This window comes from Anopheles funestus, chromosome 3RL (genome assembly GCF_943734845.2).
Source record: "Anopheles funestus chromosome 3RL, idAnoFuneDA-416_04, whole genome shotgun sequence".
In the NCBI taxonomy this organism is placed as follows: Eukaryota; Metazoa; Arthropoda; class Insecta; order Diptera; family Culicidae; genus Anopheles; species Anopheles funestus.
In genome coordinates, this window is record NC_064599.1 from 22,953,680 (window position 1) to 22,973,813 (window position 20,134).

A 20,134-nucleotide genomic window follows, 5' to 3' on the forward strand; every position below is an offset into this window, starting at 1 on the left:
GCCTTTGACACAGCATGGTTTGTTGCTATTTCTATCCTGCCCGTGCTCTATGTTTTTTTTTCTGCTATGGATGCTGGGTAAAGGCTGGGATTTTATTTATCTTCTTCGAGTTTGTTGAAAACGACGAAACATTCAAAGCGAAGAGAGCGACAAGAGGAAAGCAAAACAACGGAAAGAGAGAGAGCGAGCGAGAGACAAAACAGCATACAACTTGTTGTGCTTTTAGCCCTGTGCTTACCAATCCCGTCCGTGTCTGTCGAACATTTTCAAGACGAAGCAAGTCAAAAGAGGCAAATACGGGCCAGCGCCAGTGCGCGTGATGAGTCATCGCACAATTATTTACACGCCGTCTTGCCCTTGGACCGTGTGTCCGTGGAATCGTCCGGTTCTGTCGTCTATCGGGTATTGTGTTGTACATCTCTCGATTGCTTCTTTTTAGGTCCTTCGCCCAATGGTTGGACACAGGATTGCGTACGAAGATGAACGTGTTTTTTTTAATCGACAAAAACCTTCCTATTAAGATTTTTTTTTTGTTATAATTGAACGACCATTTTAAATCTAACGTATTTTATGTTAACTTTTTGTCCTTAAGTAAATAAACAACAGGTTAGAAGACTTATCGTAATTTGTAGTTTTGAAGAGAAAAACGAATAAAAACAACCAAGTCTTATGGTTTTAAAACATACACTAAACTGAACTAGTAGAACACATACACTTGAAGGCTTGGCCCACTCGCGATGTGAACGCATATAAATTATACAAAAATAAACATTGTTTTCTTACTGTTTATACGTTTTTGTGTAAAAATAATCACCCGAAAATATCTCCCATTGCATTGGTACAATCTGGTACACACTGTTGACCGATTTTGTTTAGTTTATATTAATTGTTTGTTGTTGTTTTAGTATTTCAAATTCTTTAACTATTTTTTTCTTTTTATACATTAAAAATATCTTCTTTCCACTTTATGTTTTAATAACTTTCACGCTTGAAAGTTAAATATTTTGCAATACTACCGCAAAATTAAAATCGAAACAAAATGTTTTACCATCCAAACACATGTTCCACTCGCTTGCGCAAGATCTGTTTTTTTTGGCGGGAAACGAAAGGCATTTCCTTGAAGTGAGAGCATTTTCCACCCCTTACACTTTGCGCCTCCCACCTGTTTTCGTTGTGTGTATTTTTGAATTGGCAAAACGAGCGGCTGCGGTTCCTAGAATCATGAATGAGTCGCCGTACAGATTAAAGCGTGCGTGCGCACCGGCTTGGGGAATTCCCACCGAATTGGACCAGGTGGGATTGTATGCATGCCAGGTTGAGCTTGTGAATGGTCAAGCAAGATAATGCGCAACATGCTGGCGGGAACCTGCGGTGGTTACGCTAATGCTGCGCTACGGAACCGGATGAGATGGGTTTCGACGTCATCGATGCGATTAGTTATACGAACAGCGGAACAGAGCGCGTTTGTGTGAGAATGGTATATTTGACGTCAGTTATTTTGATGGTGTATCGAAAGGGGAAACAAATAAGTTAAAATAGGCTTGGTTTCAAAAAGAAATGGATGTGGAAATAATATCCAAGATGCTTACTGAAAGATACAGTTACGGAATGATGTTCAAAATAGACTAAGTTTTATATAATGTACGAACGAAACGGGAAACTGCGAAAGTAAAGAGACTCAGGAGACTTCTGAAGAAACAAAACTTTAACTGGATTGCATGAATGAATTGCAATTAAATTGTAAGGTGTTATTTTGTTTATTAAAAAATGTGACCTACCAACCCTGCAATGTGTTTGGATGCGAACGAGAGCTCTACGGTACTTTAGTCATTTTCCAGTAGATGTCGCCATGGTAAAATTGCGCCGTTCAAAAGCACATGGTTCAGATTTCGCTATGAAGAAGATATTCCTTTGCGTAGAAAAATAAAATAATAGTCGGATAATAATCATAATAATTTAATGCGACGATTGTTTAGCTTCTTGCCAAGGCCGTCCTCCAGGCAACGTTGGTGCATATCTTTTTTGCGAGAGTTGAACAGCACATGCCTTTCTTGTCGCGATCAAATCACCATCATCGGGGAGTAGATGGTCTGGAACACGCGTTCCGTGAGATCTAAAAAAGTTCAAAAGTTTTCTGTAATGGTGGCCAGAATAGCTCGATTTTGCTGGCAATAACAAGGTAAACAAATACAAATTTAAAAATTAGGTCGATTGAGTGTCGTTAAATATTGTAAAGTTTTAAAAAAGCGAGGCCTGTTCATTTTCTAAAGTACGTACATGTTACATACAATTATTGTGACTGTAAATACTATTTTTAAAACAGAAGAATTCGAAAAAAATCTCATTTTGTGGACATTTCTCAAAAAAAAATCTATAAATTTGCCAATCTCCTAAGGCCCTATAATCTCCGATAGCCTTAGCTTTTTGTGAGTAATTTAACAAAATTTATAAATTGATGTATTTTTAATGCGAATTTGTTGAAATAAGTTTCTTTTCACTCAAATAATGCTTTAAATAAAAAAAAAAGGAGAAAAATTAAAAACAATCTATAAATTTACCAATCTCCTAAGTCTATAGCCTTAGCATCTTAAGACTATAACAAACGGGACAATTGCTAAGCATGTAGTGACGGGGTAACGGTAGACTTTTTTTGACCATGTCCAGATAGGTCATTACACGGTCGAGTTTCCGGGCAACTTGACTTACATATCATCATCAGGTTCTTATAGTACACTTGATCTTTTCTTAATCAAAGTCGCGATCGAGAAGCTAATGAAGTTGTACGATCTTAACTCTGATCAATTAGCAGTGATTATTGAGGTAGCCTTTTCAGCAACGCCGAGGTTCAATTCTTCGGCGTAAGGACTTACACAATCTGGACTGAGTGCAATTTGGGCGATTATTGGCCGACCACATCCAAGAAACTGGCCATGTAATCTGATTAGTGATCAGGAAAGGGCCATGAAGTATGCAGAGGAGGTGTATTTCTGAACATAGACTACTACACCTTAGAACTGGTAAGCATAATCGACAGAGAAGAATATTACAAAACACTGATCTCATTGAAACACTCATCATAAGTTTCTTAAGCAGAGACGCAAATCTGTACCTTCTTTACCTGTTAAAATTGTCAATTGAAAATGGGCGACTTCGCTGCCAGCTTGTCCGACACCCCGACGAGATCATGTGACCATCGACAAACGTCCAATGTGCGCTGAAGCGAATAAGGAAAATGAATGCTCCTAGATTGGATGGATGTTGAAGGCACTCATTTTGATGTTAAACTTTTATGATAGATATTTAAAACAGTGCTACTTAACCTTAAGCTCGTGATAGATCCTGTCCTTTGAGCTACCGCCCAAACATGTTACAATGTGCATTGGATAAGCTGTTTGAGATGATAATTCTTGATCGCCTTTAGGACTGGGCCTCTGAGAAGAACCTCATCTCTTCAGCATAGTTTGGCTTCCGACTCGCCTATTCAACTACTCATCATTTGCTCAAGTTTAAGGGGCCAAGGAAAACAACAAGACAGCATTAAAGTGCTCCGCAACAGCCTTTCTTGACATAGAAACTGCTTTTGACAACGTTTGACACGGTGGACTAATACGCAAACTAGCTGGTTTCGAACTTCCAATGAACCTAGTGTAGATCATTTCTAGTCACTTTGGTGGAAGGACATTCAGGGTGGAGTTGGGCTTGGAAATGGCGGATTTCTTAGCCATACCAACAGGTGTACCACAAGGTAGTCTGCTATGACCTTTATTGTATGTATACACAGCGGACCTGCCAAATCTGCTCTGTAATGAACAACTGTTCCTACTGATACAAGTTCAAATCCCTAAGCCAAACATTAGGAAATTTCCTTAAGTTATGTTTTAAAAATTAGGTTTAGTCTAGCAGTTAAGCTTTGTTTAGTTTAAATTACGTTGGTAAGGACAGGTGTAGACTAAAACAAACTCAAACAATAATTTACATTCAAACTCAGTGCCTGACTCAAAGTACGCTAACATTTTTTTTATTATTTTTCCTCAAGTTAGTGAATTCAGATAAGAGAAGTAAAATGCAGCGTATAATCGAAAACAAACAACAATTGTGCAATGAGCTTGTAAAACAACTTTCATGTACATTTACACATTGCCAGGGCCGTTTAAACCTATTCACATTGAATTCAACACTTTAATCATTTAAAGATTCCAGCCACACTCGGTTGACGGGATTTTAATGCTCTTTATTCGTGCCTCAAGTATCGTATCGTATGGATCAATACCAAGCATAGCTACCAATGTGTATTAGTAGTTACATTTTGATTTTAGTAGTTGCATTTAAATAAAAAGCCCATTTGCGTAGAGTGTATTATTCAATCGCACTTCCTCTTTAGACGAGGACCAACTACTCGTTGACTGATCTGGGAAAGCAATAGGACAATTAAAATGCAAAAAGTATCAATACTTCTACTGCTGGTGACTTCGATTGCCTTCGCTCAGGCAAGTCCTCGACTACGTATTGTGAACGGCGAAACGGCTGCTCTTGGACAGTTCCCTTACCAGGTGCGACTTACCTTGGACATTGGCAATTGTCAGCGTGCGCTTTGTGGAGGTTCATTGTTGAACGAAGAGTGGGTCCTTACGGCGGGCCATTGCGTACAGATGGTCATATCCGTGGAGGTACATCTCGGTGCAGTTGATTTCGACGACCAAACGAACGACGGACGGCAGGTGCTGGTGTCAACGGAGTTCTTCCAGCATGAAAAATACAACCCACTGCTCGTGACGAATGATGTGGCGCTGGTGAAGCTTCCGCAGAAGGTAGAGTTCAGCGAGCGTGTGCAACCTGTCCGATTGCCGACCGGAAACTGTGATTATGCCGGAGAAGGTGTCATAGTTAGCGGATGGGGTCTTATAGAGAGCGGTGGCCAGGTAGCACAGAAACTTCAGTACGCAATGCTGCAGGTTATCACGAACTCTGAGTGCCACAAAACATTTAATCCGCTGGTGGTCCGTAAGACGACAATTTGTGCTCGCGGCGATGAGAGCGAATCGCCCTGCAACGGTGACTCTGGCGGTCCGCTGGTACTGGCCAAGGACAAGACGCTGGTCGGTGTAGTGAGCTTTATCCATGAGAAGGGCTGTGAGAGTGGCTTACCGGCTGCATTCGCCCGTGTTACTGCTTTCCGTGATTGGATAAAGAAGCATACCGGTGTGTAAGATGGTGTCTTGATATCACGTTGTGTGCCATGTCTATCATTTTTGATAGACAGTGAAGTTTCCTGGGGGGCCATGTCTATCATTTTTGATAGACAGTAGTCGTCATTTTCAAACTGTTATTTCTCCGCGGTGGCTGCACTTTTCTACTTACAACCTTCGGCAAATATTAAGATAAGACTTTTATGAAACTAATTACATAGTTGGTTTTCGCAAATCTTCAGTCCATCAATTTATAAAAGTATATTTTTGGGATGCCTTTTTTCGAAAAATCTTAACGTTTTGTTCATATTGCTATCTCTTATGTCGCGCCGTTTGATCGTCTGCAGTGCGAGTGAGACAAATATATGCTTGAACAACAGACGATGGAACGGCGCTTCACAAGAGATAGCAATATGAACAAAACGTCAAAATTTTCGAAATAAGGCATCCCAAAAATATATTTTTATAAATTAATTTACTAAGGGTTTCCGAAAACCAATTATATAATTAGGTTCATTAAAGTCTAATCTGGATATTTGCCGAAGGTTTTTTGTAAAAATGTAGTATCTCCGCGGAGAAATAACAGTTTGAAATTTACATTTCCTGGGGGGCCATGTCTATCAAAAATGATAGACAGTCAATTTGTAAACAAAAACGCCGTGGCCTGCTAGGAAACATCACCAAAATAAGCGTGGCACACAACGTGATATACGACAACTACAATGTAACAATAAATCAATGAAGGAAAAGTACTGGCTTGTTTTTTTGAATTGATTGATCACCTTGCATTAATTACATAACTATTTAAATATTCAATGCTTTTCGACTGATTCGGCGTTTGTGTGGTTCGCAAGAAAAGCGGATCTGTTTATTTTAAAATTATATTCAGCTTCAGAAAATTAAAACTGGTGTGTCAGTTGAGCATTGGAGAAACACTGTACAGAATAAAAATCATTCTAAATGAGATTCAGTAAGTGGAAAGAAGTTCACATTTAACTGCGACATTTCAGTAAAGGTGGAAAAGCTTTCAGAAGTGATTCCAACTTTACCACTTGAGTTTAAAAGCTCTGTAATTCGTACATAACGGTTATTTTGTATATTGAATGTGAATTAACAAACCCTGCAATGTGTTTGCATGCGTACGACAGCTGTACGTTAGTTTTATTATTTCCCACTAGATGTCGCCATGGTAAATTGCGCCTTTTAAAAGCACATGGTTTTGATATCGCTACAAAGAAAACATTCTAATGCGTAGAGGTTATTAAAAAAAAATGAAAATATATATGATTAAAAAGTAATCATTTAATGCACCGATAATAAAGATTCTTGCCAGGGGCGTGAAAACCTATTCACATTTAATTCCACGCTGTAATCATTTCACGATTCCCGACACAATCGGTTGATGGGATTTTAGGTAATGCTCCTTATTTGTGTCTCAAGTGTTATAGTATGACTCAATACCAAGCATAGCTACCAATGTGTATTAGTACTTGGATTTTGATAAATCAAATAATAAAAAGCCCGTCCGCGTAGAGTGTATAATTCATTCGCACGTCGTCTTTAGACGAGGATCAACAACTCGTTGACTGATCTGGGAAAGCAATCTATTTAAAATGCAAAAAATATCAATAATTCTACTGTTGGTGACTTCGATTGCCTTCGCTCAGGCAGCTCCAGGACTACGAGTGGTTAACGGAGAAACGGCTGCTCTTGGACAGTTCCCTTACCAGGTGCGACTTACCTTGGACGTTGGCAATGGTCAGCGTGCCCTTTGTGGAGGTACCTTATTGAACGAAGAGTGGGTCCTTACGGCAAGTCATTGCGTACAGTTGGCTAAATCCGTGGAGGTACATCTCGGTGCAGTTGATTTCGACGATCAAACGAACGACGGACGCCAGGTACTGGTGTCGACCGAGTTCTTCAAGCACGAAAAATACAACCCACTGTTCCTTGCAAACGATGTGGCGTTGGTGAAGCTTCCGCAGAAGGTAGAGTTCAGTGAGCGTGTGCAACCTGTCCGATTGCCGACCGGAAACAGTGATTATGCCGGAGACGGTGTCGTAGTTAGCGGTTGGGGTCTGATGGAGAACGGTGGCCAGGTAGCACAGAAACTTCAGTACGCAACGCTGCAGGTCGTCACTAATGCTGAGTGCCAGAAAACATTCAACTCGTTGGTGGTCCGTAAGACAACACTTTGTGCTCGCGGTGATGAGAAGGAATCGCCCTGCAACGGTGACTCTGGCGGTCCGCTAGTACTGGCCAAGGACAAGACACTGGTCGGTGTAGTGAGCTTTGTCCACGTGAAGGGCTGTGAGACTGGCTTACCTGCAGGGTTCGCGCGTGTTACTGCTTTCCGTGATTGGGTAAAGAAGCATACCGGTGTGTAAGATGATGTCCAGATATACAACAACTAAAATGTAACAATAAATGAATGATGGAAAAATACAAGCACTAATTAATTGAATATTTGAATACATCGATCATTAGTATGATTATAACGAAACATAAAATGAAAGAAAAAACTTAAGCTTAAAGTTATGTTTGTTGAAGGCTCTGCCCATGATATTGGTGAAGGTTTCTCGTCTGATAGATTCGGTACCAAATTTCAATCGGGATCTTTCCTTCGTAGAAAGAATGGATTATCCGGATAAATAATAAAATGAAATTACATTACATAATATTAAATTACAAAACATGCCAGTAGAATCAGGCATGACTTAGAAGGTCTTACCGCCGAGAGGTACTTCCTAATGCTGTCGCAAATATAACTTACTATAACAGTAAGGTTTTTTTCCGAACAGAATTCTTCTGAAGAAACAAACCAAATGTATTACAGCCTGTAACATGGTTTAGAGTTCAGGTGATAAAGTAAGAACCATTGCTGGATTTTTTTTTTCAAGTTGAACTGGAATATTTGTAGGTGAATGTTAAACCTTTCTTAAGTGTTTAATAAAATCGAAACAGTAGAAAACTTTTTAAACACATACACTTATAAAGCATTCCGACAGGACTGAGGATTCAGTCGAGCTTTGTGTCATATAAGTGAAAAGTATTTCACATCTATCTCAAGACATTTCAGTAAAGGTTGAAAAGAATCCAGAAATGTCTCCAACTTTACCAACTCACATCCCTGTAATTCGTGTATAACGGTTTTTGTTTTACATGAAAGCTACCAGCCCTGTAATGGGCATATGCATGTGTAAGTGAGCTAAAAGGTAGTTGTATGAAAATACCAACAGATGTCGCTAAGGCAAAAATGCGCCTTTTGAAAGCACATGGTAGATACACCGATTTGAAGACATTGGAATATCAAAGGAATATCAATAAGTGGTAGTGTGATAAGAAACCCCATATGTTCGATTTCATTTCATACAACAACTACCCGGCTTATTCCCAAGGACATGGAAACCCATTCACATTTAAATCCGCACTCCAGAAACGGAAAGAATCCAGACACTCACGATTAACGGGATTTTTATGCACCTTACTCGTGCCTCAAGTATCATTGTGTGGATGATGCACAAAAACAGGTATTTATTGGCTGCTCAATAACAGTGCAAAAGGGTGAAATATTTTTAGCAATATCCGGATGGTCATTTAAGGTGTTCCATTTCCGGTAAATTTCAAGAGGAATTGGAAATGCAAAGCACTTGACTACATTATGTTTTGCGTTAGAAGAAGCAATTCTCGGTAATTCCAACCCTTACGATTGGGTCAATGTACAATAAACAAAGCACTTCACTCTGCTACTGGTAATGATTTCTGAGATACTTCAGCTTGTCTCGGCATAATCTATATGCCTCCTAGCCTAACCGTCTCCACCGGACAAGCTGATCAAGAACTTTCGCCCTATCAGCTTCAATAGTGATTGGTGGCTTTTCGATAAATTGATTATAAAAAGAAAGCCCATCCATACGGAGTGCATAATTCAATCGTACACTCTCTTTAGACGAGGACCAACAACTCGTTGACTGATCTGGGAAAGCAATCGGACAATTAAAATGCAAAAAGTATCGGTGATTCTACTGCTGGTGGCTTCGATTGCCTTCGCTCAGGCAGCTCCAGGACTACGTGTGGTTAACGGCGAAACGGCTGCTCTTGGACAGTTCCCTTACCAGGTGCGACTTACCTTGGACGTTGGTAATGGTCAGCGTGCCCTTTGTGGAGGTACACTGTTGAACGAAGAGTGGGTCCTTACGGCAAGCCATTGCGTACAGTTGGCCAAATCCGTGGAGGTACATCTCGGTGCAGTTGATTTCGACGACCAAACGAACGACGGACGCCAGGTGCTGGTGTCGACCGAATTCTTCAAGCACGAAAAATACAACCCACTGTTCGTGGCGAATGATGTGGCGCTGGTGAAGCTTCCGCAGAAGGTAGAGTTCAGTGAGCGTGTGCAACCTGTCCGATTGCCGACCGGAAACAGTGATTATGCCGGAGACGGTGTCGTAGTTAGCGGTTGGGGTCTGATGGAGAACGGTGGCCAGGTAGCACAGAAGCTTCAGTACGCGACGCTGCAGGTTATCACGAACTCCGAGTGTCAGAAAACTTTCAGCCCGTTGGTGGTCCGTAAGACGACACTTTGTGCTCGCGGCGATGAGAAGGAATCGCCCTGCAACGGAGACTCTGGCGGTCCGCTGGTACTGGCCAAGGACAAGACGCTGGTCGGTGTGGTAAGCTTTGGCCATGCGCTAGGCTGTGACCGTGGCTTCCCGGCTGCATTCGCTCGCGTTACTGCTTTCCGTGATTGGGTAAAGAAGCATACCGGTGTGTAAGATGATGTCTGGATACGCTACAACGGCAACTACAAAGTAACAGAAGAAACAAATACGACCTAAAATACAAATAAAAAATTAATAGAAAAAAAACGGAGAAGTGAAAATGAAATGCATCTGTTTTATTCGTTTCCATTCAAGGAGCAACATATGTGTGTGGCACACTTGTCAGGCTCACACAGATGGCGCAAAGTGCGACAAGTGCTGTACGCTCACACCTACACACATTCCCTTCCGAAAGTGCGTTCCTCGCATGCTTGCTGCCGTTCTGTTGCTTTTGCTGTGTGCGGTCCTTCACAACAACACCACGGCAAGGAGGCAAAGCGTATACCAGGAGCATTGGCCAGGACTGAACACTTTCAAAGTAAGGCGACTTTTAATGAAGAGTAAAGTAGCGTTTTCATTACACTATATGTACAACAGGATTAAACTTCGTTCACACACGCCCCTCCCTTGCGAAAAGATATGGTTTCCACATCTCGCTGATTATTGCTGACGATTCTAACGATTCCACTGACAACTAGTTGCCCTAAACTCTCTTTCCCATTGGTCTGTACATTGCTGGGCTTTTGCGCGTACACTAACGCAATAACAAAACTCAACGCTACTCTGTGAGAGTACGGCATTTTTATGCTAATTTTGTTTCCCATTTTTTCATCTTTACGACTAACGGCTAATGCTCTTACTGTTTTACCAGAGACAAACCGATTTTAAAGAAGGTGCTAGGGTAGTTAGAAACAAATCGAACAAATGGCCTTTTTTACTGTTAGCAAACATCTTCGTCTCTTCAAAGCTATTATTTTACATATATTCCATAAATGAGTTCCCTATTTAAGCAGTTGAGATGATTTTAGTTTTCAAACTTTATGTTTCTGTTTGGTGTTTCGTTTTCCTGCTATTACTTAGAGTGTTCATTTTGCTTTTTTAACAAAAAAAACATACTTTTTGTTAAATTTGTTTTTTTTCTAACAAAAACAACGCAATGAAACAGCGAAACACAAAGAACGGTTGAGTTTGTTTGGGTGAATTAATGTAGCGTAAAATGTGTAGAGTTTTTTTTTCCCTTCCTTCGTCCCAATTTTCCCTATAGCTATAATTTAAAACCAACAATTTTTATACATAACTAATGAGCGGACATTTCCATTTCCAATCCGGTACATTTTACTTTCGCACTTTCAATGCCCAAAAATGGTATGACCGGCAAATAGTGACCATCATTGCGTATGTTTCGAACACTAAATGCCTAACCCCGTACTGTATGGTTTTTACGTTTGTTTTTTTTTTCTTCCTACTTCCTGCTTGTTATTGCTGTTTCGGTTTGTTCGTTCATTTGCTGTTTTCCGTTCCACTGTACCAAACTCTACACGTTCACGAGGTAGATGAAGATGCTACAGAGCGATGCGTTCCGTAAACATTACTCTTCTCTTGTTCGAATAGCTGACAAAATGTTACCGACACAAAAAGTGGCACTGTGTGGTGATTGTGATTTAAGCTTTAAATAACTCACTGAAGAGATTCGATTGATTTTTCAGAATTGTAAAGTAAATGGATTGCGGTTGAATTGGCTGTACAAATGATAACAGAAAACACAACTAATTGAACAAAGAGAGAGAGAGAGAAGATAAGTGAGAAAGATTGCGCCAACGAATACAGAACCAAATTAGCAACAAGTTAGCAAAACAAAAAAGCTGTAGCCTCTAAAAAGAATTGCATCTGCTTTCGTTTCGAAAGCAGCAAAAGGTGAGCGTTATACGGAACGAAACAAAAACCAAAACATGACAGCAGTACATCAGGTAATAGAAAGTAATCCTGCGCCAACAACAAATGGAGGAGTGCCATAAAACAAACAACTCGCAACATTCACGAGAACTTGGTTTTAACACTTAACGAAAGTTCCTAAGGTAGTTTTTTTTTGTCAAGGAAGCGCCATACATCACGTAGCAGCGGTACGTGCAGTGTTGCTGAGTACGATCTACAGAATCTCGACCAAGCTGCCCGTTGTTGTTGCTGCTGCTGCTGCTGCTGACCCACTCGATCCCTGCTGCTTAAGCGTTTGTACCTCTTTCTCTAGCTTCTCGACCCGGGCCCGATACTCCTCGTTCTGCTTCTGCGACAGGTCGAACTGTTTCCGCAGATCCTCGATGAGCTTCTTCAGCTCGAGCAGCTGTCGTTCGAGCACTTCCACTAGCAGGTTGGTCGCCGTCCCGCTGCCAGTCTTCGAGGAGGGTGAGGAGATAGACTTGGATGAGGCGGCCGAATGGTGATTGCCTATCGTGGTAACACGATGATACACGGCACCTACCCGAGGTACCGTTGACGATTCGACGGAAACGACCGTATCCTGGGGCAGTTTGGTGGGAAGGGACGAAATAATCTCCATACCGGTGGCGGTTCGAAGCCGTTTCACACCGTCGGCCGAGGTTATGATGTGCCGATTGTGCCCGCTGGACAGTCCGTTCGCTATACCGGTTGCGCCCGTGCCACTACTACTACTGCTTACTTTCGTCTGTACCATGTCTCCGACGGATTTACTGGCAGCCGCCACCATTGGGAACCGTTGGCCCGATTTCGTCATAACGATTTTGCTGATCGGTTTCGTGCCCATGCTACCACCAGACGATGGTATAACATGTGACCGACCACCGATAGGAACTCTGGAACAGAAAAGAAAGAAGCAACAAGTGTTTTTTGCTCAACCATTTCGTAACGCTGCATTCAAGGGGTGGGGGATTCACTATATTCTTACCTTACAGATGCCGATCCAACCGCTTTCTTGTATTCCGACGAGGAGACACGCTTGATGCCACCAACCTCACCGCCACAGATTTGTTTGAACTCTTCCGGCGATAGAATCTTGATCACTTTATTCGTCTTTATCGTTGGTGTGGCACCCGTGCTCGGATGATGGACGTGATGCACGTGTGAATGGTGCAGGTGAGATGAGGCAGGTTGTTTTTTAATGATTTTGATTGTCTTCGTTTTCGAGTGCGTGATGTTCGTACCGTAGACGGATGAGGCCGTGTGGAAGGTTTGCTTTTGTAAATGGTGCGATTGTTGTTGTTGTTGTTGCTGCTGCTGCTGTTGAGTCTGAAGGTTTCTCGTTTCCTTGAGTGCGTACTTGCCCGCTTCGGAGAGTACGATTTTCCTACCGCTCTTGATGGCGGACGTTATTACGCTGCCACCTTCGTCCGATGGCATGAAGGCAATACCGTGCTCTTTGAGCATTTGCAGCGTGGACGAGTCTAGGTTTTTCTGATCCGCCGCCGTACTCTGCTCCAGATTCGTTATGGCATCGCTCAAACTATCCTCCTTCTCGATGAGCATATCCGTGTCGTTGAGCGGGTGGTGGTGGTGATCGGAGTGATCCGACAGGTTGGTGTTACTATCGTTACTCAGTTCCATTGTAATGTTATCCTCTATCTCATCATTTTCGTTCACCATCGCGTTCTGGCCATCGATATGACGTTCCTTGTGTTGCTGCAGCTCGTGCATAAGACTATCCGTTGCTTCCTTTATCTGCAATTGGTCGAAAAAGGTTGCATTATACATTCATCCCAAAAATTGAGCGCAATCTCTTATCCGTACCCCCACTTGCTCATTGCTTGCCGCCCGTAATTCGTTCGCTAGCTTCAGTATCCGCACCAGCTCCATCTGTTTCGTGGTTTTGGCAAGTATTATCGGTGACTTGTCAAACTTGGAGAGCGCGTTTGGATCCGCACCATGTTGTAACAACATTTCCACCACCTTATCGTGACGTTTTTCCACCGCCCAATGTAAAGGAGTCATCTTGAGCTACAAGAATACCACAATATTAGCTAGCTAGGAACTAAACGCTTCATATCTATATTGATTTCGTCACATACCAAATCCTTTGCATCCACTTCACATTTGTTGCTTAGCAACAGTTCCACGATCTCAATGTTACCATGGTAGGCGGCCATATGCAGCGGCGTCCGGTCAACCTTGGTTTTTGAATCCTTGCTTATGCCGGCCCTGAGCAATGCCCTGCATGTTTCGATGTGATTGTATCGGGCGGCCAAATGAAGTGGTGTGGTGCCAAGCTAGTAAGTAACAGAAAACGATATTTTAATGTAATCTTGCATTACGTTACTGTATAACTTACCCAGTCCGCAGTAAACGGGGCACCACGGCCCATCAAATCGAGTACATTCGGCGTGTTGCCTGTACGGGCTGCCTGCAGCAAAGCCTTCCCGAGGTCCGTTATCACCGATTGATATTTCTAAAAGAAAGATACATTCGCATTGCACGCAACGCACGTTAGTGTGACCGGTCAGGCTACGCGCATTATTTGCCGAACGACTTACATTGCTGCCGATGCTGCCCGTAAACTTCTCCATCGATTCTTCCGAATCATTGCTGGTTATCATATCCACGCCGAGATTGTCAAAAATCTTCTCTGTAAACATGATCGTTCGGTCGCGTACGTTAGCGATCCGCTTTCGCTATCCGAGCGTCCCTCGTTCGGTGGTACGCTTAGTTCAGCAGCCGGAACAGAGTACGTCGAAAAGAAACTGAAGTAACCTGCAATGCAAATGCGGGGGAAACGACTGAAACGTTGCGCTTTTCTTACGCGCTGCACAAAAGAACGCAACGGAAGCAGAAAGCAGAAAATCCAGTTTTCCAGCAGTCCAGCCTTCCAACACCCTGCCCTGGTTGGAGTGCTGCCTTTGTGCTAGGAGAGTGCGAACCTTTCACCAAGAACCGGACCAAATTTTCACTTCCGTGTACGTGTTCCCAACCCTAGTGTGTTTATGATTTTCACGATTCACCGGGCGACGAAAGTACTTTGCGGTGCATTCCATCCTAGCAACCTAGCACAGCTGTGGTGATTGAAACGTGAAGGCATTTCATGCCCGAATTGATTCCAGCGTCCACAAGTCGGACGTGGAGCGGAAGTGAAAACGAATCGAAATTACACCCGTTTGCCGTTGGTTGGCGTGGAAATTTCATCGGATTCGGAACGGTACGGGATTGGACTGGCGGGAAAAAACGATACACGTACAAAAAGAACGATTTGTTTACCACTAAGAAAAAGAATTTCCTCGGTCGGCACGGTTTTGGCGTACATTGAAGGTTCTATTTTGTATTCAATATTTTGACAGCAAGTTGTTCGCGTTGGTGTTTGAAGTTTTTGTCCGTGCGATTGAACTGCATGGTGGTATGCCCGGCGGTGGTGCAGTTTTGAATGTCTGGAAACCGAAAAATTAAAATTTTATTAAATGCGAATAATGCGAAATGATACGGAATGGTGCCACACTTTGATTGTTATGTTTACAAATGTTTAAATTTTTAGTTTAAATTTTTTATCTTTTCATTTTTTTAGTTTTTGTATTTATAAATTAAAATAATTTGAAAAGGCCTTTTCAAAACATACCAACCGATCGCCCATTGTGTACTTGGTGATGTCAACCGAGAGCTGTCAGGTGGCGTGTCAAGGTGGGCTGGAGAAAAATTAAAATCGAACAACTGTGCCAACATGTCGAACCGGTCGGTCGTCGGAATTACGGGATTTCTGCTTTTCGCCCTGGTTTTCAGCACCACCACAGTGGCGTTGGCGGAACCCGGCGAAACACTGGTGCTGCTGGACAACCTAGCAATCCGGGAAACCCATTCCATCTTCTTTAAATCGCTCCAGGAACGTGGCTACAAGCTTACCTTCAAGCTTGCGGATGATGCCGGGCTTGTGCTGTCAAAGTATGGTGAATTTTTATATCAGCATCTCATCTTGTTCGCTCCGTCGGTGGAAGAGTTTGGTGGATCGTTGAGCGTGGAAGCAATCACGGAGTTTGTCGACAATGGAGGAAACGTGCTGGTGGCCGGTAGCACCACCTCCGGTGATCCGCTGCGCGAGCTTGCCTCCGAGTGTGGGTTCGAGGTGGACGAGGAGAAGGCGGCTGTTATCGATCATCTGAACTATGACGTGTCCGATGCCGGCGATCACACGACGATCGTGGCTTCGCCTGATAATCTTATCGATTCGAGCATCATCGTTGGTAGCCGTTCATCGGTGGCACCGTTACTGTACCGTGGAACCGGTCTGCTGGCCGATCGTGAAAACCCGCTTGTGCTGCAACTGCTGACCGCGGACAGTTCCGCCTACAGTTATGTGCCCGATGCACCCATCAAAGAGTACCCGCATGCGGTCGGCAAGGGAACGCTACTGATTGCGGCACTGCAGGCACGCAACAATGCACGTGTCGTGTTTTCTGGCTCTCTGTTCTTCTTCTCCGATGAGGCTTTCCTATCACCAGTGCAGCGTGCCCAGTCTGGTAGCAAACATTACGCCCGTTCCGGCAATCAGGAAGTCGCAATGGCCATCAGCAAGTGGGTGTTTGGAGAGAACGGTGTGATCCGGGCACGATCGGTCAGTCATCACAAGGAGGGTGAATCGAAACCACCGACCGCGTACACTGTGACCGAACCGGTGGTTTACACGATCGAGATTGAAACGCGTGCCAGCGACGGTCAGTGGAAGGCGTTTGAAGCTTCCGACGTGCAGCTGGAATTCGTACGGATTGATCCATTCGTGCGTACGACGCTCGTACCGGTGGGTGGTGGACGGTATGAGGCCCGTTTCCACATCCCGGACGTGTACGGTGTGTACCAGTTCAAGGTGAACTATGATCGGATCGGTTATACGCACCTGTACTCAACGACGCAGGTGTCGGTGCGTCCGCTAACTCACACCCAGTACGAGCGGTTCATCCCGAGCGCCTACCCGTACTATGCGAGCGCTTTCTCGATGGTGGTCGGCATGTTCCTGTTCTCGTTCCTGTTCCTACACTTCAAGGATGATGGAAGCAAGTCGACATCGTCCCGTCCAGGAGCAGCAAGCGAAAAGAAAGCCCAGTAAGCGGTGATGCTGCTGTAGGAAGTGTAGCGAATAGAGGTACCACAACTAAAACCACTACACAAATGAAGATCGAATAATAAACGAACAAATACCAATAATACATCAGAAAGTCTCATTACGTAAGTTTGTTTTTTATTTGTTTTTTTATTTTCCATTTTTCATTTCATTTTAATTCCTTTATTAGATTCCTTTCTGCTTTCGTTCCGCAAACGCGGCCAACATTGGTAATGGGAGTGTTTACTTAATTATGTTTTAGTTTATGAGTGTGTGTTTTTGTTTTAGGGATCGAAGTACATAAATCAAATGTCCACCAGATTTGCTACGGCATCGTAGTAGGCGACTTGTTGCGTGGTTTTGCTTCCAGAAAATATCCAAACGGGTGGGTTATATGATACGGCCAACTAGGATCGATTATGGTTGATGCTGCAAACTCTACCATTCCTTCTTGCGTGTGTATGTGCGTTTCTGTTATTACTATCGATTTTAGTACAAGTAAAGATCGATCGTACGGGATCTTGCACTGAAACTGAAATGGTCGTGAATAATACTAACACAAAACATTTAATATTTTCTCTCTGCTCTTTTTAAAACGGATGCATTTTTTTCTTATCGAGCTGTGTAAGAGCATTCTGACAAACACGGTAAACTGTTCGATATGTTCCGTTCCAAACGACAATTTTGTTTGTGCTGCAGTTTCGGGTAAATTGTTGGTGCAATGTTGTAACTGTAAATGTTAGATTAATTTTCGCCTTTTTTTTCTTGTTTTCGGCCTCACAAACTATTTACATCTGTCTTTTTTTTATTTTTCTTAAAACAAAATTAACAGTTACACATTACAAACAGTAAAGGTAACTTATGATTTTCAAGAACACGATTCGCTTTGGTCACATTCCACAAGTGGCCGGAACATTTGACAAAAAAAAGGACAACAAAAAGTTCGTTACAGGAGTTGTAATGTGGTCGCTTCATGGTCATCGATTAATGGTTATTAGTTTTGTTTTTTGTTTATATCGTTTTCGATTTATGTGCTTTCCCCCAGGAACACCCGATCTCTTTCCAGATTAGGGTGTGTTTTGAGCTTGCATTAAAAGTACGCACAATATTATGATTTATTTGTGTGTACGGTTATGTAACGGTGTTACGATCTTGATAAGCTTCCAATGAAGCTTCCCCAATATGTAGTACACACGCGTACAGGTGCCTTAAATATATACTTCTCAACCCCAAACCGATCATCTACTAAAGGTAGAGTATTTTCTTTTCCAGCAAATATCTTAATGTATACGGTTTAATTCTGTTTTCCCATTCCTAACCTGCTTTCTTTTCTTCCACTTCAAACAACACACAACGAGAGGGTAAGCGCTTTCTCTACGTTAGTTACGTTTTTATCCAAATTTCATTAAATATATTCCTGTATCAGGCTACAAAACAAAACCGAAAGGCGAGAATGGAAAGTCACATTCTCCAGGTTAAATTGTGTTTTTTTTTTGCTTGTTCCTTCGAATGTTCGCTTTTTGTAATCATTTGTTCGTTTTTGTTTTGTTTAATTAATTAACCCTGTAATGTGTGTAGCTTTGCCTTAAAGCATATTATAATAGTAAGAGAGCGTTATATTTGCTCTTCCAGCTTCCAGACCGTCATTTTGTTTAAGTCTTTTTTTCCCCAAACGACCAATCTGTGTGGCAAAGTGTGTGTTTTGCATTTTGCAAACCGAGTGGAAGCGCAAATGGTTGTGAAAACCTAGTGTGAAACCTAGTGAAAACCGATGCCCAAATGCCCGATCAGAAGATCCGGACGTTGGGATTGGGGATGGTGTGAAAGTAACAGTTGTAACGGCTAATTCTATGATTATTCATACGTAGTACGAAGCAGTATTACGCACTGTCAATTCTAATCTCTGCCAGCAGACTACACGTTTCGTTTCTAAAAAGAAGGGCGGCAAAAATAGAATAAAACAGGTAATAACGCCAACATCTTCCACACTATCGGTTGGTTCTTTCACTTCCTCTATATTGCAATAAATTATTGCCATGTTTCACAGTACCAGCTTTAGGTTTAGCTTTGCTTTCCTAACACTGCTCTTGCTCGTTCGTTTCAGCTACAATGTCCAGCCCCTATTCGTAGGTTTAAAATCAAGACACGAAATGTCGTTTAAGCGCGTGTAATTATTATACCTTCCATTCTTATCCGGTTCACACCTCACAATGGATTGGTTTTGATTGCTTGTTATTTAGTTGTCTAATGTTTATTTCTGTTAATAAAGGGATACGCATGGAACTAGGGAACACAAACCAGTGAGCAAAAGACCCCTACAATAACTTACAAGATAACGTTGAAACCTGCTAGTGTTGTTTTAAACATAGCAATAACTAACGCATTTAGTTCGGTACGATCGATGCAACACACGATCAACGATCGATACAATACAGCATAATAATAATAATCAAAGTTCCGCGCAATTACAACCAACGCAAACAATTGACGACATTATTGGTGGTTTTATTTCAAAAACCCGGCTCTTATTAGTGCATCCCTTTGTTTTACACATTGTTTCACTCGTGCTTTGTTCGCTTCTTTCTTTCTCTTGTTTAAAACATTACACTTTTGTGTGTACTTGTGTTTTTTTTCTATTCTCAATTGAACACTTGTTTTTTCTTTCTTCCATTGTTTTTTCTCTCTCACTTTTGTAAAGTTTTTGGAAAATCATTTACTTTTCCTCTTTTCTTTGGCTCGATTGGCAGCAATAGTAAGGTTGAGCAGGGGGATTTCACGTCTTTGTAAGTGGTTTTACGTGTTGCTGCTAATTTTTGTAAAGTGTTTACATTACAAGTTTATGTATTAAAACACAAAAACGATCAGTCAGAAAAAAAGGTATTCGAATTGTGTGCAGTGCAGTGGTGTTCTAATTTGGCGTTAAAACAATTCAAATTACAGTTGCTGTGTTACATTCAATGGGAATCCTCTAGCTCTGTGTGTCCTTTTTGTGTTCGCTTGGTGGTGGTTGGTGGCTTAATTTGTTGGGGGTAACAATTCTTTTTTTTGTTTTTGGTTTTGGAGAAGGAAGGAGGCAGAGAAGGATTGCTTTTTAGAACAACAGCTCATCTTTGTCATCATCTGGAACAAGATAGAAAAAAGTTGAGCAAATGATGAGCGTCCAGGATTGTGCATTATATCCGGCTGAATAAAACTTCTAAAAACAGTCTAAACTACACGTGTATGAGCACAAGAACGGGACACGGGATACACGTGTACACGGGAGAGTATGAAAGCGGCAAACGATTATACAATTACTGAAACAA

At 42.2% G+C, this 20,134-nt stretch overlaps 3 protein-coding genes and 1 pseudogene across 5 annotated transcripts in view; 2 read left to right on the plus strand and 2 right to left on the minus strand.

Annotated features, from left to right (window-relative positions):
* The first annotated feature begins 4,125 nt into the window (after positions 1–4,125).
* LOC125766871 (transmembrane protease serine 9-like) lies at positions 4,126–9,961 on the plus strand (annotated as a pseudogene).
* Positions 9,962–10,062: 101 nt separating this feature from the next.
* Positions 10,063–15,127, minus strand: LOC125771953 (inversin-B). 2 transcript variants are annotated; one of them, XM_049443172.1, is made up of 7 exons: positions 14,671–15,127; positions 14,287–14,503; positions 14,085–14,201; positions 13,825–14,022; positions 13,547–13,753; positions 12,708–13,477; positions 10,063–12,615 (listed from the first exon to the last, which is right to left on the minus strand). In XM_049443172.1, exons 2-7 carry the CDS (start codon positions 14,386–14,388, stop codon positions 11,934–11,936), a joined length of 2,076 nt encoding a protein of 691 aa, XP_049299129.1. In that variant the 5' UTR covers positions 14,389–14,503; positions 14,671–15,127; the 3' UTR covers positions 10,063–11,933. The 2 variants fall into 2 exon arrangements, with proteins under 2 accessions (XP_049299129.1, XP_049299128.1); XM_049443171.1 differs by having other exon boundaries at positions 15,005–15,126.
* A 247-nt stretch (positions 15,128–15,374) lies between these two features.
* Positions 15,375–16,935, plus strand: LOC125771979 (dolichyl-diphosphooligosaccharide--protein glycosyltransferase 48 kDa subunit). The gene has a single exon (XM_049443221.1). It carries the CDS (start codon positions 15,459–15,461, stop codon positions 16,833–16,835), a length of 1,377 nt encoding a protein of 458 aa, XP_049299178.1. The 5' UTR covers positions 15,375–15,458; the 3' UTR covers positions 16,836–16,935.
* Positions 16,936–16,945: 10 nt separating this feature from the next.
* Positions 16,946–20,134, minus strand: part of LOC125771924 (uncharacterized) — a 182,459-nt gene continuing 179,270 nt past the window's right edge. For both annotated transcript variants that reach the window (XM_049443090.1, XM_049443088.1), the window contains one exon: positions 16,946–19,949. In XM_049443090.1, the coding sequence (XP_049299047.1) occupies positions 19,921–19,949 (29 nt within the window). In that variant the 3' untranslated portion in view covers positions 16,946–19,920. The remainder of the gene's footprint in view (positions 19,950–20,134) is intronic.

Coding starts and splice junctions, on each gene's coding strand:
- LOC125771953 (XM_049443172.1), bottom strand. CDS start 14,388: ATGTTTACAGAGAAGATTTTTGACAATCTCGGCGTGGATATGATAACC. Junction 14,023..14,084: donor CCCCGTTTACTGCGGACTGG/GTAAGTTATACA, acceptor GTTACTTACTAG/CTTGGCACCACACCACTTCA. Junction 13,478..13,546: donor CAAGCAATGAGCAAGTGGGG/GTACGGATAAGA, acceptor GACCAATTGCAG/ATAAAGGAAGCAACGGATAG.
- LOC125771979 (XM_049443221.1), top strand. CDS start 15,459: ATGTCGAACCGGTCGGTCGTCGGAATTACGGGATTTCTGCTTTTCGCC.